Source organism: Phyllostomus discolor, chromosome 1 (genome assembly GCF_004126475.2).
Source record: "Phyllostomus discolor isolate MPI-MPIP mPhyDis1 chromosome 1, mPhyDis1.pri.v3, whole genome shotgun sequence".
NCBI lineage: Eukaryota > Metazoa > Chordata > Mammalia > Chiroptera > Phyllostomidae > Phyllostomus > Phyllostomus discolor.
Window position 1 is genome coordinate 144927845 of NC_040903.2, and position 17655 is coordinate 144945499.

Consider the following 17655-nt stretch of genomic DNA (forward strand, 5'->3'; position numbering starts at 1 on the left):
TCATGGAGCCAAAGGTTTTTGCTAAGCTTCCACCATGACTTCTATTACTGTGGTCTCCAGAGAGAGCACAGAAGTACTTTGCTGAGTCGGCCAGTTGTAAGGAAAAGATAGTGAGGCTGATGAATTTGTTTGCCTTTTGAAAGTTCACAGAGTAGCGATCCTGAATTGCATTTGCATAGCCAGAGTACTGTTCAATAAGGAAAACCATCTCTCCACTGGGAGGCTGCTTGTACCAATACAAATAATAATCACTCAATGTGGTTTCATACTTGCAGTCCATTTTCACAGCTTGTTCTGCCCGCCTTGTTACTGTAGTCTGAGGTTGAGTGACTCTCTGAGTCCTGATGATTCCTGTAGAAAAAAAAGGAGAAAGCAGGATTGCTCCTCTGAAACATCTTAGGTGGGTTATGAGGAACATATTACTTTGTGACCCAAGAACAAAGGAAAAAATGGCATGGTGTTTCATTTCCTTGCCTCTATCCCTTTGAATACCCCCACCAGTTACAACTTTCAAATCCCATCCTCGTCTCTAACAGGACACTGAGGACCCATGTCTAGGGCCACACGTACTGAAGCTAAAGAAGACCGTGAGTGCCCACAGCAGGCCTGGACAGAGCATGGAGGAAAGTCTTCTGGGTGAAGTCTCCCTTGTTCTCATTTTCATCAAAGACCAGCCCTTCTCTCAGTGTCTGAGTGCGGAGATCTGGGTTAGATGTATCTGCCCCTAAACAGGAAGTGCAGTTCATGAGCAGAATGTTACTTTTGCTCTGTTCAGAGGCTGACACATCTACACCACACCAATCCTCTGTGTTGCCTACATCATTTTCTGTAACAATACGTTTGAAAATGGCTATTATATCTGGCCAGGTATATGAAGTTTAATGATCTTTTTGTCATTGAACTCTTGCTTGGTATTATTGTGATCAGAGATTATATTCTGAATGATTTAAATCCTTTGAAATTTATTAAGGCTTACTTTAATGGATTAACGCTTCTTTTTTCTTACAGGTATATGGATATATAATTTACATACAATAAACTGCTCATTTTTAAAGTATAATTTCATGAGTTTTGACATGTGTACAACCCCCCTAAGGCCATCACCACAGTGAAGATGGGGAACATAGCCATCATTTCTGGAACTTCTTTGTGACCCTTTGTAAACCATCCCCACCGCCAGTCCCAAGCAATCACTAAACTGCTTTTGTCAGTTTGTATTTTCTAAAATTTTTATATAAAATTCATGTGTTTTTTCTAAACTTTTATTTAAATGGAATCATACAAGAATCTTTTTATCTGCCTTTTCTCATTCATCATAATTATCTTGAGATGCAGCTGAGTTGTGGCACATATCAGCGATTTCTTCTTTTGATTGTTGAGTAGAATTTCATCACATAAGGCACTGGCATTGTTTCCAGTCTGGGTCTGTTACAAATAAATCTGTGAACATTCTGTACAAGTCTTTTGTGTGTACATATTTCCTTTTCTCTGTGAAAAATGCCTAGGAGTGGAATGCTTTTAAAATGTGGTATGTTATATTTAACTTTTTAAAAAGCAGCCAAACTATACTCAAAATCACCAATTGATTTTGGTGTGTTGTACATTCTCACCACAGTGTGAGAGAGTTCTAGATGTTTCACATCTTTGACAAGACTCGGTACAGTCAGTCTTTTTCATTTTATCCATTCCATCGAGAATGGAGAGGCATCCTGTGTATTTAATTCATTTTGTATAATAGCTTATAATGATGACTATCTTTTTTTAGTGGCTATAATTTATTCATTTTTAGACTCTGTTATTTTTTATTGTGTGAATATATCACAATTTATTTGTCTATTGTCCTGTTCGTGGATATTGGGTTGGAATATTTTGCTATTTTTTATTTTTAATTATAGCCGACATATAATACTATATTAGTTTCAGGTATACACCCCAGTGATTAGACAAGTTACTAAGTGATTATCCTGATAAGTCATACCCATGTGACACCATATACACCTATTGTTTGTCTTTTAGTGCTTGCTCTGATAACTGTGTGGGTAGGTGCCCAGTACTCTGTTGTCTTGGTCCAGCTTTTATCTCAGCTTCTGCCATGGGCCTGGATCCCAATTTTAGGATTTTCTCTGCAATCATGCCTCTTCTCCCCAAGGCAGCCAGAACCTGCCATGTTTCAGAGTGGGCCTCGGGGGATACAATTTTTTGCCTCTTCCACATTCATAGCAGAAATATACCAGTATTGCTGCAGGACATTCAACTGAGAATGGTTTACTGCACTTAACCAAAGGTAGAGGGTTTTTTCCTTGTGTTTTCTCTCTGGTACAATGAACCTTACCTGTACCTTGTGCGGGACGGTTGACAGAATTTTCTGTCAGCTCTTTATTTCATCCCCAAAGTCTTTGAGCATTTCCTTCATGTGCAAGACTGATCTAAGAAAGCTGGAGGGATCTGTGCCTTCCTGCAGTCACAGCTGGTCATATCCTAATCTCTGGTGGGAATCCTCTGTCACCCATCTGGCCTCCAGTGATTTTAGTGAGCAAATGGTAATGGTCTGTGAAGATGGCCCTACCACTGAGTATGAATTCCCCTTGTGTCTGTTACTCTCAGCAATTCTATATTGTCATAAGAACCCTCATTCTTCACTCACTCATTTTCCACTTTATTCTTTCCTCCCTCCCTCCTTCCCTCCTTTCCCCACTTCCCTCCCTTCCTTCCTTCCTTCCTTCCTTCCTTCCTTCCTTCCTTCCTGTAGCTGATTTCCTTTCTACTTGTCTGGCAGCCAGCACCTCTTTCACCCACACTCTGCTAAATTTGTGCCAGTCCGTGTGCCTGTCTCTCCTTGGAGGAACCTGTGTCTCACGGGAATACAGCCTCCTTGTTTGTCCTGTGACCTCAAGCCTCTGTTAGGTTAGAGCAATGTTATGAGTTTGCTGCTTTTCTAGTTTACATGTTAAGGCGGTAGGAAACAATGCTCTTTCACGTTTTATCTATCCTAGTAGGACTGGAGCTGTGTTCATCTTTCATTGTCTAAAAAGTTGAGGTACTCCTATCAGGAATGCAGTATCTTTGCCAGCTTTCTCCGTGAACCATAAGCATATTGCAAAACACAATATTATTGTAAATCCCACTTCATAATTGAACTACTTTACTCCTAGTCACTAGGAGGGAGGGTACTGTTTTGTGTTTTGCTGGTTGTATTTTGATTTCTATTAGTCACTCTGCATCCCTTTTAAGAACAATTCATTAAATTCAAGGAGGGTGTTGTGGGAACCAATGATTTACAACCAGTGGGTCAGAAGTTCAGGTAACCACCTGGACAACTGATTGGCATCCTGAGTTGAAGGGCATTGTTGCAACATCCCATTTGTATCTGGTGGGTCAGAGGCCCAGGTAACAATCTAGGCCTGGAACTGGCATCTGAAGTGGGAGACACTCTTGCAAGACTCAGCAGTAAACCTGTGGGATCTGCTTCGATCTACAGTTAGATAAGGTCAGGTTGAAATGACTTATAGGACACCCAGGTGTTGTCAGAAATATTTCGTAGTGTATGTGGGGAAACACATGTTGAAATTGGGTCCAGTATCCCAAAGCAACTATCTCAAAAGACTGAGTTGAGCAGGTACACAATCTGGAATTATCAAGTATATTGTCAAATACTGTCCTTCATATGTTGCTCTTTTATGGCGTCCTCCCTGGGAAGAATTGTGATGTTATCTGGAGAGTGCAGCTTTCACGTGATGTCCTATGTGGTGTCTGAAGCAGCTGTGAGTAAGTGCTTCCCAGAATAGACTCAACAGCTCCCTTTTCAGATCTTATCTTACTTCAACCACTAGCTGCTAACAAATGTCTGGGTAAGGTTTGTAATTCTTCTGTTAGGATATGGGAATAGACAAGTACTTTAGGTTGACTTCTGTTGGTGTGTTTGTCATGCTCACTTATTTTTTTTTTAGTGGGCGCTCTGAGACAATGCAAAGATGTTGCAAAATCCTCTAGCTGTGATGGTGATATAATGGGCTTGATAGATTTAGTTGCTTTCTGGAAGTTCACAGAATATTGACCCTGTGTTGCACTGGTTTCTGTACTTTTGTACTAAGAAATGAGGAAAATCATCTCATCACTGGGAGGCCCCTTACCAATACCATACATGATACTTTGTACCAACACCATACATAACATCCAACCCTTGTGTCCTTTAAACAGTCTGGTTCCACAATCTTACCTGCCTGCCTAGATCTTGTTGGATGGTATTGAAAGACCTTCTGGGACCTGGCTGGTGTGGCTTAGTGGATTGATTGCTGGCTTGTGAACCAAAGGGTCACTGGTTCGATTCCCAGTCAGGGCACATGCCTGGGTTGCAGGGGTATGCAAGAGGCAACCACACATTGATGTTTCTCTCCTTCTCTTTCTCCTTCCCTTCCTCTCTCTCTCTAAAAATAAATAAATAAATAAAACATTTTTAAAAAATCTTTTAAAATAATGTTGCAGCTTTAAAAAATAGACTTTCTAGGATGTGCTAGATTCTGTGGACATAAGAATTAACAAGATTGACCCCAGAGCTGACCTTCAGGAAGTTGCCAAGAACTTCTAGGCAAGAGTTCAATTTTAAGTCAAGGAAGAAAGACTCAAAATCTGGTTCTTTTCCCCTTTTTTCTCACTTTCCTGAAGTGTAGGTCACAGTTGGCCTTGTTCATCCCCTCAGCCCCTCCCCACCATCTCCCCTGAATCCTGGGGTGTCCTCAGTCTCATTACCAACAACTGTTTCTATCAGGGAAGACAGAAACCATCAGTGCCCATAATATGCTGAGAAGAATTACTTTGGCACCTCTGTCTCTAAGAACAAAGTCCCTGCTCTGGGTTTGAGACCTGTCTCACTCAGTTGTGTAAAGCTGCTCTTAGAGTTGTTGGAGGTGGGCAGTGCAGCTGTCTCAGAGCAGAAGGTTGGTGCGGTGGGGTGGGTGGGTGAGTCATCAGGTCATGTCCTGCTCAGAATTGCCTAGACTATGTTGAGCCACTGGATTTGTTTAAGTTAGCCTTCCCCGTAATCAAGATTGTTCAATTATTCTCCAGAAATGTTGTTCCTGTTAGTTTATTCCCAGATTCAGATTTTCATTAAGAAAACAACTGTTACGTTTGTCTTCCCAAGGGAAGAAAGGATCATTTAAATTAAAATGCAGGCAGGACTTCACATCCTTGTGTGGGAATAGATGTAAATTCTCACACACAATGTTTTGCGGTAACACTGGAAACCCTGTTTTCTTGTCTGACTCTCTTCCCTCCGAATATGTTTTCTATCAGTTTCCTTAAAAGCCTAGTCTCTTTTCTGATTATTTAGGCTTCTTGTTATGATAGGTAACATTTCACAAGGACAAAATAACTTTTATATTCTGTACAGTGTTATTTGCCCTGGACTGAGCTGTAATAAATGACCGCTTTATGATGAGCTCTTATTTCCCATGAGTCCTGGTCACCAGCCAGTCTGTTAGTGTAAGAGAGAGTTATGCTTTTTTTCTGCTCTCCCCGCCATCATGCTGCCCATCAAAACAAAAAAACCCTGGAGCTACCACACCACAAATCTATTTAGAGAACTTAGGCCCTCATGAAATGACAATTGATGGTTTATAATAAAAATACTACATACAATTCACTGAACACAACATGTTCTAAGACCTTCATGGACAAATCTTAATCTTCATCTTGGCAAAAAGGTTAACCTTGTGATAAGTTATTATGTCCTCTCTCCTACTTTACAGAAGGATATAAATGCAGAGGCTCAGAAATCTCCTCAAGATCACACAGGTAGCAAATCAGATGGAGGACCAGGGATGTAATGGCTAATTTCGGAGGGTGACCCTGAATCACTACCCACTACTTCTTTTTATCCCCCTTAACATTCTGCTTCTCTTTCTTTGATATTTTTTTGTTCCAAGTTAAAACAGAAGAATTACTTAATAATAACTTAAAAGAAGTGTTACAGGTTATCATGAGGTCTAGAATCTAAACATTTTTATCCACCTTATTTTTAAAATAGAGTTTATTGAATACAAGTTACATGAAATGATACATAATATTTCAAGTGCAACATTTAAAATATTTGACAAATTCATACACCTGTGTAATCATGACATGGGCTGATATATCATTTATACCATCCTGTAAGTTTCCTTGTGATCCACCATGGTCAGTGCCTTCCTTCCATCCCACCTGCTGGCAACCATGACCTGACTTGTGTTGCCATAGATTAGATTTGCTCTTTCTAAAATTTTGTCTATGTAAATTATTTAGTAGGTCCTCTTTTGTGTCCAGCTTCTTTCATTCAGGATAGTGTTTGGAAATTTACCTATATTGACAGATAAGCAGGTAGTTAATTTTTGTTGCTGAGCAGTGTTCAATATTATAAATACACCGGTTTCTAGATCCATTACGGACTCTTCTGCCTTCCCCAGCCTGCTGTTGAGCACAGCAGTGAGTGTCTCAGTCATTACACTCCTCAGCTCTAAGATTTCCACTTTTCTTTGTGGTTTTCATTTGTCTGTTGAGCTTTTATTTCTGTTTGCTTAATATTAAAATATTTTCCTTCAATTGTTGAGTATACTTTATTTAGTTTTTTGGCACATATTTATTTATTACAGGTGCTTTCAAATAGTTGTCCTCTAAATTATATAAGTTAAGCCATCCCAGAGTCAGTTTCTATTTGCTTTTTTCTTGACTGTGAATCATATTTTCCTAATAATTTTGGAGTGTGTAATAAAGACCAATGACTATGGTTCCATTTGTGGATTTTAACTTCTCTAACAAATACGGAACATATTTTCCTGTTTATCTTTATACATTCTTAAAAGTAAATTAATGAACATTTGTTGAGCCCTTGCTGCCTGCCAGTGTTGTGCTGGGTTTCATGTGGGGGCAACACTGAGGAACGATCTCACCCACAGCACATCTGGGAAACTGGTAAGACAAGGTATCATGTAGGTAACTCAGAGTACCTCACAACACCTGAAAATCAGTCAGATTAAAGTACAGAGAGAAGGGAAATGGAGGTCAGTTTAAAATTGCAAGTGCTTTTCAACTACATTTCTCCAAGCAGATATTGGAAACTGGAAAAATATTGCTAGTGCCCCTTCCAGGTAAGTGACATTAGCCATGTACCACGTTAAATCCTCACAGCCAACAATGAACAAATCAAAAGACTCATATGTGTTGTTGTTTTCTCATTAGCTACCCAACAACAAACTGTGGATATCTAGCAGAAGAGAGAGAGCTTATTTTGATATTTAGACAGAAATGCATCCACAAAAGTAGTTCACACATGCAGCTTAGGTCATATTGTAACTCACTGTGATATTTGAAACTGAAATTTATTTGATTTGCTTCTTAATCTAAGCTACCTGCCATGCAATTACATCATTACCTACCTAGCATTTATATAATTATCAAGAAAATAGTGTTGAATTAGATTTGATCTTAAAATATGGCCAACTTTTTGCATTTGATGTGATAGCAATTGAATTTCCCTCAAATCTCTCTCTTTTTTAAGGATGAACCTGCGGGTAGGTTCCCCATGGGAGCCCTGTGCTAGGAGAGCATCTGTGGCCCTGTGTCAGGTTACAGCACAGCCTTTGGAGGCCTGGGTGTCACTGTGCTTCTCCTCCACAGAAGTAGGTGCCTGAGTGACTGAGCTGGGAGCCCGTGATACAGAGGGAGCTGTGCTGCTTTTCTTTATCCAACGTGGCTGCTATTTTGTCATGAATCTCTTTTCCTTCTCTTCTTAACAACATCAAGAAGATGGGCCCTTCACCAGGCTTCTGCCAGTACCAGTGTAAGGAATATAAAGTCTTTGAGGAATTGCACCAGACAGTAACATTTTCCCCCTCTTGGATGATCAAGGACTGAGGACTCTGCTGCACTTCTTGGCTTCTCACACCTGATCAGAAAACAATTGAAGGACACAGGAAACCCTCAGAAGATGCTTAGTCTCAAAATATAAACATCACCACTGTAATGATAGAACATGAGTGGTTCTCATAAGGGCCCTCCCGGGTCATAAAGACAGCCCAATATCTACTCTCAGCGTGCAGTCACCATGACAAGCCTCTCTTAGACTGAACCATGTACTCACAAGCCAATTGCCACAGTAGAGCACCTGAAAGCACTTTCAGGAGAGTCTCCATCCCTTGGCTCCCCAGCAAACCCAGTGGACCAGGTCAGATTCTGAATGGGCTTCTCAGCAGGAGTTCCCTTGTGCTCAGAGCAGTGCAGCTCTGTTGCAGCTCTTTCTAGAATACTGAAACACTGGGGGACAACCAATCAGAGAGACTTTGCAGAGAATTCCTTTACAGAGAATTGTGTACATACAGAATACTTTTAACACAGTGCCCCCTTCTGGCCAGGCTAAGAAATGATTAAAATGTGGATCTGGGTTGAGTAAGTTTCAACCCAAGTAAGTTTCTTGAATAAGTTTACAACCAATATGTCCTTTGTTTTTGTTTTGTTTAGTGTTTTGGTATAAGGAAAAAACCTCTCAATATATTGTGATAGTGAGAGAATTACTTCAGGATCAAAACAAAAATCAAGGGAAAATGATACATAAAATAAGTACATAAGTGTCTAGCAAAGCAATAATATTTTAAATAGTAACATTTCATTACACTATTTGATTCTTCAGATCACTTTCAGTGCTTACCAATGCCTTCAAGATGATGTACAATCACCTTGTAATGATGGCTCACAATTATTTTCACAAAGTGGTGTTTGTATATTGCTCTAGTATGAAGGTTTCTATCGTCCATTTTGAGTTGTATGCTCCAGCCATTCTGAATTAGTTTAATGCCATTCTCCTAAACTAAGTCTTGACTTTATACCTTTACATATTCTGTTTCTCTTTTCCTATAATTCCTTTTCCCTGACTTTATTTTGACGAACTTCTTTATGTGTCTTAACTTAGATATCACCTTTTTTAGGTAGCCTTCCCTTATATTCTGTATCCAATTCAGATGTCTCTGTTTGGTGGTCAGAGTTTGTTTTCTCCTGTGATAGTTTTGATGACACTGTTTTGTTATATACTCCACAATATCACATGCTTTCTGAGGGCAGGCACAATGTCTGTTTCCTTCCAATTGCATCTCATGTATTTGTGCCTAAAACATATGTTAGATGTCAAGAAAAAAATAATTAGAAGAATCTCAAGTAAATAGAGTGCACCATTGTTAACTTCTCAAATATTACAATGTTCATTTATAAATTTGATATGATGGCTCCTTTGTATTGTCAGTTTGAGAAACATATATGTTAACCTTGTCTTTAGTCTGAAATTCACTATGATCTCCATTGCCTTGTACGTGCACTGTTTCTACTCTTACTATCTCCTGCTTCCTCTGTCTTTCTTCCTAATGCCTACCAAACCTATAGGTCTCAGTTAGGCATCCAGCTGTTCTGACTCACTACTAAGGCTAGTGTGGGGTGGGCCTCTCTGTATGCCTCCATGTCACCCTTTGCTTTCCTAGACCTTTTCATTGTGTCACTTTACCTTGTCCAGTCAGCTACCTGTATAACTTACTAGACTATACATTCAATGACAAAAAATAACTACGTATTTCCTCATCACTCTTTTTTTCTGACATGTAACGCATATAGAACTTAGCAGGTAATCGATAAACAATTGTTGACTAACTGAATGAATGAAACCTGAGAACAATGTTGGCTGAAAATCATTGTCCTTGCATTACACATGAGGTCCTGATATAAGATGCTAGATCAATTGTAGAAAGTAGCTCTTCACCAATGTTGCTCCCCAAATACATCAGAAAAGGAAAGAACATAGATTGATAACTATAGGAATGAGTGAAATGTGAGTGTTGTAGTATAGAGAGCCTGATCAAAACTAATAAGAATGAAGTTATAGGTAGCAGTCCCTGTTCTGACACAACTTTCTTTGTAGCCTTAGAAATGTAGAGAAGGCAGGGCTGTATTTCCACACCACAGCTTCCCTTTGTACACAGATATGAGACTGGGTAAGAATAACACAATCAGAGTGGAGAATGTCCATTGTAACAGAACTTGATAACTGGGTTGGAAAAATTTACAGATTATTTTAAATTTATCTGAAGATAAGGAAAGCTCTTAATAGGCTGCCCTTCAATGTTAGAAATAGTTTTGTTAAGAACAGGAATGTATGATAACTAGACAGATTATTCATTCATATTTCCATCTTTTTTGAAATTGAAATGAACTTCACGGCATCATTTCTGCATAGAATCTTAGAAAAAAAATTAACGTAGAGAAACAGAATAGAAAAATATTTGCAAGAAGCTGGGGGTGGATTGGAGAAAGAGAAAGAGGTTAATACATAAGAATAATTAAATACTGAATTTTAAACAATATATGAGATAATAAATACATAAAATACACATTAGATAATACTGTAAGTTATATAATGTGATAATATATGTACTATGATATGTATGTTATATATTATAATTTATATAATATAATATAAAGTATACATTATATATTATATATCATACTGTATTGTATTATATTGTTGTTATATCTAGTGTATACAATTTGTTATTTATTATATTATTCATTATATTCATTGTGTTTGTTCATTATATTATATTATTCATATAATATACTATACTATATATTATGTATTTTATATTATAATACATTATATTATATTATTCATTCCCAAAAGTCCCTGCTACTGTAGAATATACATATATTATATGTATATATGTGTGTATAAATTATATATGTAATGCATATGTAATACATATATACACATACATACAGTATATGTGTAATGTATTGTGATATAATACACATACATACAGTATATGTGTAATGTATTGTGATATAATATGTAGGAAACTGACATTACTTTGGCCAATTTGTTTCACAGCTTATCAGGGAAGCAGAGGTTGAGAAGATGCTTTCCTGTTTCCACTCCTGCCCTTGCTGCTTCGTGATTGCCACAGGGAGTGTGCCTGACCCAGGCTGCTGCAGGGCTTCTCCTTATCCCAGATGAGGCCACTCTAGACAGCCCACAGCCAGTTGTTCTTCAGACATAACAGGGCGCTCAGCCAAGCCCAGAAACACTGTTCAGCTGAGCCCTGTCTACATAGTCAGTCCACACATTTATAAGTTACATGATTTATTGTTTTAGCCTTGAGTTTGAAAGTAATGTATCGTTATTATAACAAAGGCTAACAGATACAATGGGAGATATAGGTGCTTAATTGAACAACCTTTGGTGTGGCTCCAGAAGGTAAGAACTCACTACATTACAATAGCGTAGGTAGTCCCTCCAATGACAGTGTTGACTCTGTGATGGGATGTCTTGTGGTTCCAAAGAGTTGGGATCTCTGAGCCCAGCAAAGTGGAATGACCACTGCAACAGTCTCCTGGGAAGTATGTAGAGCTTCCCGACTCAGGAACCACTTTAAATGGCCACAGGATTTTATTCGTAAGATGTTTCAGGAACACTGTTAGCTTTTTACTGAAAAATATTATAGAAAGTTCCTTTACATATGTTACACACACACACACACACACATACAGTGTATTACACAAACACACTGCACAAACAGTATGTACACAAGGAGTCTCAGTCTATTTCTCGTTTTTCTTTACTTCTTATATTTTGGATCTTTTCTTTTCAGCTTGAGATTCTATCTTTAAGGCACTAGGAACATTTTTTAAAAATCTCCATAGAAATTCAGGCTGACCAATTTCCTCTAGTCATTACATTAATGAAGAGCATAAAACCAGTGGTTGGTACCTGTTTGAGGTTAATGGAATCACATACCCACTAGACAACAAGAAAATAGATTTCATCTACTTCTAATCGAATTTCACAAATGAAGAAATTTGGCTGACTAATAAGACTGCAAAAGATAATACAAGTTGACAGTGGTAATAAGAATATAAATGTCAAGATGTTTTTTTAGTTGAGATAATCATACCACTCATTTGTAGGGACAGGGAATCTCATGTAGGTAACTTTGTCCATCCAGGTTGCTTCAGTCTGAAACAACATTCATGGATTATTGTACAAAAAGTGAAGCACATGATTGCTGATACTCCAAGCACCACAAACACTTACTGATAAAATTTGTATTAGAACCCTGGTTCCCCATCCCAAATGCATCTCTCCCCAAGGATAGAGGGGAAACAGGGTAACTTCATTCCAGGGATTAGTGGGAGCAAAGTTTCACCAGCAATTGCTGTCCCAGCTACAAAGGAACCTCTCTCTCAAAGTGAACAATGAGAATGGTGAGACTCCTGGACACCCTGAGGCTCAGGGAGCATTCTCAACTTAGTTTGGAGGACTTGCTATGTGTTAGTCCTTCCTTACTGCTCAACTTACTCACCTACTTTAAAGTGCACCCTCTCTTACTGCCATGTGTGAATGGAAGCAAGTGTGTGTGTGTGTGTGTGAGTGTGAGACCCCAAAGTGTGGGTTAGCGTGGCCCCAGCTGCAGGTTTGAGTACAGGCTGCAGGTGCCTGCAGAGCACTGTGCACTGGCTGCACAGAGGTACAAGGCTGCGTCTCCAGGATGCGAGTGCTCAATGTGCAGAGAGAGGTGTTTGGCACTCACGTTGTGGAAGGCTGTGAATCTTCCATCTTCCTTCTTATCTGCAACTGAACTTACTGATATCAGGAATGCAGGACCTTTAGCATGGTATTTTTTGTACCATGCGAAGTAAGTAAACAAATTACTATTGTAGTCACAGTTCAGAATAGAAGTTCCTCCTTCCTGCACACTCAGGGATGGAGAATTCTGCTTCACCTGTTGCTGCTCATTATTCTGCTGTTGACTATTCACCCCTGTGTGGGAAGGGAATATCAGATTTTACATTTAATCCTCAAAGTCCCAACAGAAAATCATCTATCACAGGCCAGAAAGGAAAAAAAAATGCAAAACTTACCTAACTATCTCATCTCTCAGCTTTGTAGTATCCCCTGAAGTTTTTCTACTCTACTCAAGCCTCCCAGCCCAAACTCACAGTGTGGCTGAAGACAGAAAAGCAACAGCAAAACCCCCAGGAGCCTGCCCATTTCTCCTGGGAAGACTGGTGGTCCTGTCTCTTGCTCAGGCAGCTGTCAATCTGACTTCAGCTTCCTCCACTTCATTCAGTATCCTTCCACAGAGCCTTCTGCTTCACATCTGAATGGCCCTGTTTTTAGCTGAAGTTATTCATCTTCATGAAAGGAAGCACTGCCCCCTTTAGTCCACATGCAGCAAATTTCTCAAAATGTGTTTCTGTGTTTCCAGAACTTCAATTTGTAATTCCTTCCCCAGGTTAATATGTTAAAATAGGAGACTTTAAGAGATCACATAATTCAAATGTATGGATATATTTCATTATTGGCAAGTAGGAAATGATAACTGAGAATTTAGAGAATTATACAAAGTCACGATTGACACTTTTCAACTGGCATACTTAGGCAGACACCATACTTTAAAATATTAACAAGAATTGGTGTTTTGAGGTGGACACATGGAGTATGATGTTATATTTAATGCAGTGGTTACAAATTTAGAACACAAGAGTTTGGTAACTTTACCTTTAATATAATTGCATTCTAATGTGGTCTTCACAGTCCATCTTTCTTGTGGTTAAATAAATGCCACATGCAATTAAGTGTGATATGAATCCAGACAACTCTCTTATAAACCAAATCAGCACAAAAAGTGTGTCCTCTGTAACAGATTATCCTCTGTAATAGATCAGCTTCTGAACAAGGTGATCTCTCCTGGAAGGCCAAAGAAATCATTTAGTGGATTTGTATTCTCAAATGAGACAAAAATTACATAATCCTGTGAAGTCTATAGGCCTCATGAGGCCATAAAATTTAAAGTACTAGAAAACACCCCCAAGGCAACTATTTTTTTGCCTTTGCTCTTGTTTCATATCTAGTCTGTCTCCACAGTTTAGCCTCATGGAAGAGGCAAGAAGAGTCTATCGTGCTTACAGTGCTAACTCAGTGGAGTGACTAGCAATTAGCAGCTGAGGTTGAATGGAATATAACTTTCTGGGAGTTATTTGAACAAAGACACAGAACACAGAATAAAATAATTATAAGCATATATGTTGTATGGGAAGAAATATTTCTCATTTTTATTTGAATAACAATGCATCATTCTGGGAAGTCACCAGTGTTATCGAGTGCCACATTAACTGTTCAGTCCAGACAAGCTAAGCTGTCCCTATTGTACATTACACATCTACATGTCCTTCCCTCAGCTGGAGCACCCTTTCTGCTCCCCTTCGTCCTTCACCCTGAGTAACTCATGTTCATCTGCTAGCTTTCAAGCTGAGCTGTCACACATCCAGGAAGCTTTCTCTGACTGACACTTATTGATTTCATAATAGTCTTGCTTTCCTCAGTAAAACTGTATGATTTAAAAATATGTGTTCCATAGTAGACTACCTCTTCCACAAGTGAAGTGACTTGTATTTTTTCAAAGCTCCCAATCCAGTTTCTAACAGGTACTTTGTAAACATCTGTTGAATGATTGAATGAGAGAAACTTGTGAGTAAAGGTGGATGAGAAATATCATCGCCATTTTGATGAGGATTCTAATATGACTTACAAAGAACATGACTTGCTCAGATTGATATAAGACACTCATAACTGGAAGTTGGCATTTTCCAATGGTATTTCTAAACATAACAAAGAGGGAAGTGATGTAAATACATACATTAGAATATAAATAAAATGAACAATCAAATTCACTAGAAAAAGTTGAAACAAAGTAATAAGTGAAGGCTTACAGAGCATAGCATTGCTCTTTCTTGGGCACTTAAGGTTTGATTTTTATGATTTCCTTTTATACATTTATATAATATTGGATAAAAGACAAACACATTTAGGCTGAAAGTATCCATTTTGACACAGAACCTTCTTACCGGGTTTGAGGGATCCTCTAGTAGAATTGCTGACTCACTGAATCCCTGACTTTGGGATTCATGGAGTAAATATGGTTTGGGTTAGAATAGCAATGGTTTGTAGATTGATTGTTCATCAGTATTTCCAATTTTTTTGAAGAGAGATCACTTTATTTACCAAGTGTGCACTTATCACCACGTTAGATGCAAGTAATAACATGCTGACATCTCTACTTCAGTATTGGGTTGGGATTGCAGCCACATGACTGGGTTCAGGCTTCCGGTGCCTGGGAAGCACTGTGCTCTACAATACAGTGGTCAGTGGCTGAGTGTCTGGTCTGGGATAAAGGAAGTTCTTACCCATCCTTAATATTTTTATTGTTGTTCAATTACAGCTGTCCTCATTTTCCCCCAATTACTCTCCCCAGTCCTCCCCACCCCCCACCACCCACATTCAATCCTCCCCCCCATTGTCTTTGACCATGGGTCCTTTATACGTGTTCCTTGACTTGACCCCTCCCCGTCTTTTCCCTGTTATTAATAGTGGCCTTTTATTTTTCTCCCCTTTGCTTCCCCATTTATGCATATTAGAAAAAGAATGATGGAGCTTTTCCCAGGTTTCTGTCTATTTCAGTGTAAGCTATAAAGACGTAGAAAAGAGAGTACAGGTAGGACCCTCTTACCTGCTTTCTTAGTCTTAGAGAGAAAGGGGTAAATGACTCTGCTTTACATTGAGTTTGTTCTTCATTCATTTCCAGAAAGACCACAATGATCTAGAGCATTGATCAACCTCTAGATTTTATCTAACAACACTATCCCACAGAGATCTCGGGATGAACAATGCATGTGTTTGCATTGTAGCATCAAATTGTAGCTCATTTAGAAGTGCTTTCTGCATGAGTCAGGAGGTGCAAGGCAATAGGAATGCAGTCCTAATCACATTGAGCCCCTGTTCCCACTCTGAGGCCTGGGTTTGGTCCTCAGCTATAGTTTTGAACACAGGCAGCCAGCATCTGGAGTAGACTGCACCTGCACAGTTCAGAAGTACAGTGGCTGAGTCCCCAGGATGAGAGTCTCTGATGTAGAGGTGACTGTGTTTCTTGATATTGATTGCGGATTTTAGTCTTCCTTTTGTTGCATTTCATAAACTATGGTACAAGGAGTCCACCAGGATTTTGTTGAAATAACTGCACATTGATTTGTAAGTAGAAGAAATGCATGTCAGCCCTGGCTGGGTGGCTCAGTTGGTTAAAGCATCATCATGATATGCCAAGGTTGTGGGTTTGATCTCCAGTCAGGGCACACACAAGAAGCAACCAAAGAATGCATAAATAAGTGGAACAACAAATTGCTCTCTCTCTTCTCTCTCTCATTCTCCCCGCTCTTTCCTGTCTCTCCGAAATAAGTTTTTAAAAAACTGCATATCAGAGAGGAATTTCTCCAGTCTTGGAGAATCAGGACCCCAGGGCTCTGTTTCATCTTCATCTGCAATCCTACCCTTGTCGAGAAAGAAAATTAAGCACAGGGCATGGGTGAGGGTCACTCCAACATGACAGTAGCTATTTCCAAGTGCTGAAAATTTTCTCTAGTTTCCACTTTCAAGGGAAGGACACAGTCCAAGAGACTACCCTTTTCTCTCCTACCTCACCTTTCCTTTTTTTCCTCCCTTGATTCTTTCCAAATTCAGCTGTGACATTCCTGCCTAATCCCCTTGGGATGTCCTCAACTCACAGAGAATCTGTTTCACAGGAGGCCCAGCAAGACTCCCTTTTGTGCCTTCATGATTCTTTACCCTCTTTGCTAGAGGGACAGACCTTGATATCAAGTCCCTTTAAATGTTAGTGAATGACATCTTGAATTTGGAGCTAATGTTGTTCCTGTAGCCCATCAATTTCATGCGATAGATTCAGCATCAGCCATTTCTAAGTTCTGTTGCTCAGCTTTGTGGTGGGAAGCTCCACCTTCTTGTGGCTTAGTTCACCTTCTACACACTGTGGCGTGTGTGCATGTGTGTGAATTCTATTGGAGTACTGGAGTGACTACTTTTTTAGGGTTTGCAGTGAGTATATTTATACATATTTATAAAATACAAATATATATTATATATGCATTACCTATAATACAAATATATATATATTAATAATACATACGAGGTTTGTTCAGAAAAAGTTCAGCCATTTTTAACATATTGAGAATGGTTTGCGTGACATCAATGTAACCTGGCAGCCAAGGAGACTGGCCTGGAATGCACATGTGTGAACAATGACAATTTCACTGTACTAGTTAGTGGCGGTGGCAGACACCATTGAGTGAGCATGTGTACCATGTGGTCATCACATCCAATATGACTGAGTGAGTAGAGCAATAAATCTGCATCCATCTTTGCATTAAGCTTGAACATTCCTTTACAGAAACATCTTTTGCATAATTCAGAATACTGCAGCTATGGGCAACTGGTGATTGGCAGCTTCATCATGACAACTTGCCCACTCATGCATCACGTTTCACGCAGAGTGTTTTTTGGTGAAACACCTATTCACCCAGGTGATTCAGCTTTCATACGGGAAAATACAATGGGGCAACTGATGGTGATTTGGGGAACTGTATGGGGTCCTAAATGTTCCTACTTTGAAGGGGACTGAGGTGTCATTGACTTATGTACAATATTTCTTGTACCTTGTATCTTCTTCAATAAATGTCTCTATTTTTCTTATTACATGGCTGGATACCTTCTGGAGAGACCTTGTATTGACCTGTCATATT

At 39.1% G+C, this 17655-nt stretch overlaps 2 gene segments (V, D, J or C); both read right to left on the reverse strand.

Annotated features, from left to right (window-relative positions):
- Positions 1-7488: 7488 nt before the first annotated feature.
- On the reverse strand, positions 7489-8241 carry LOC118500685. The segment is given in 2 exon segments: positions 7489-7918; positions 8114-8241. Coding segments are annotated over 2 exon segments (342 nt in total).
- Positions 8242-12458: 4217 nt separating this feature from the next.
- On the reverse strand, positions 12459-13091 carry LOC114492096. The segment is given in 2 exon segments: positions 12459-12826; positions 13006-13091. Coding segments are annotated over 2 exon segments (420 nt in total).
- Positions 13092-17655: the final 4564 nt, after the last annotated feature.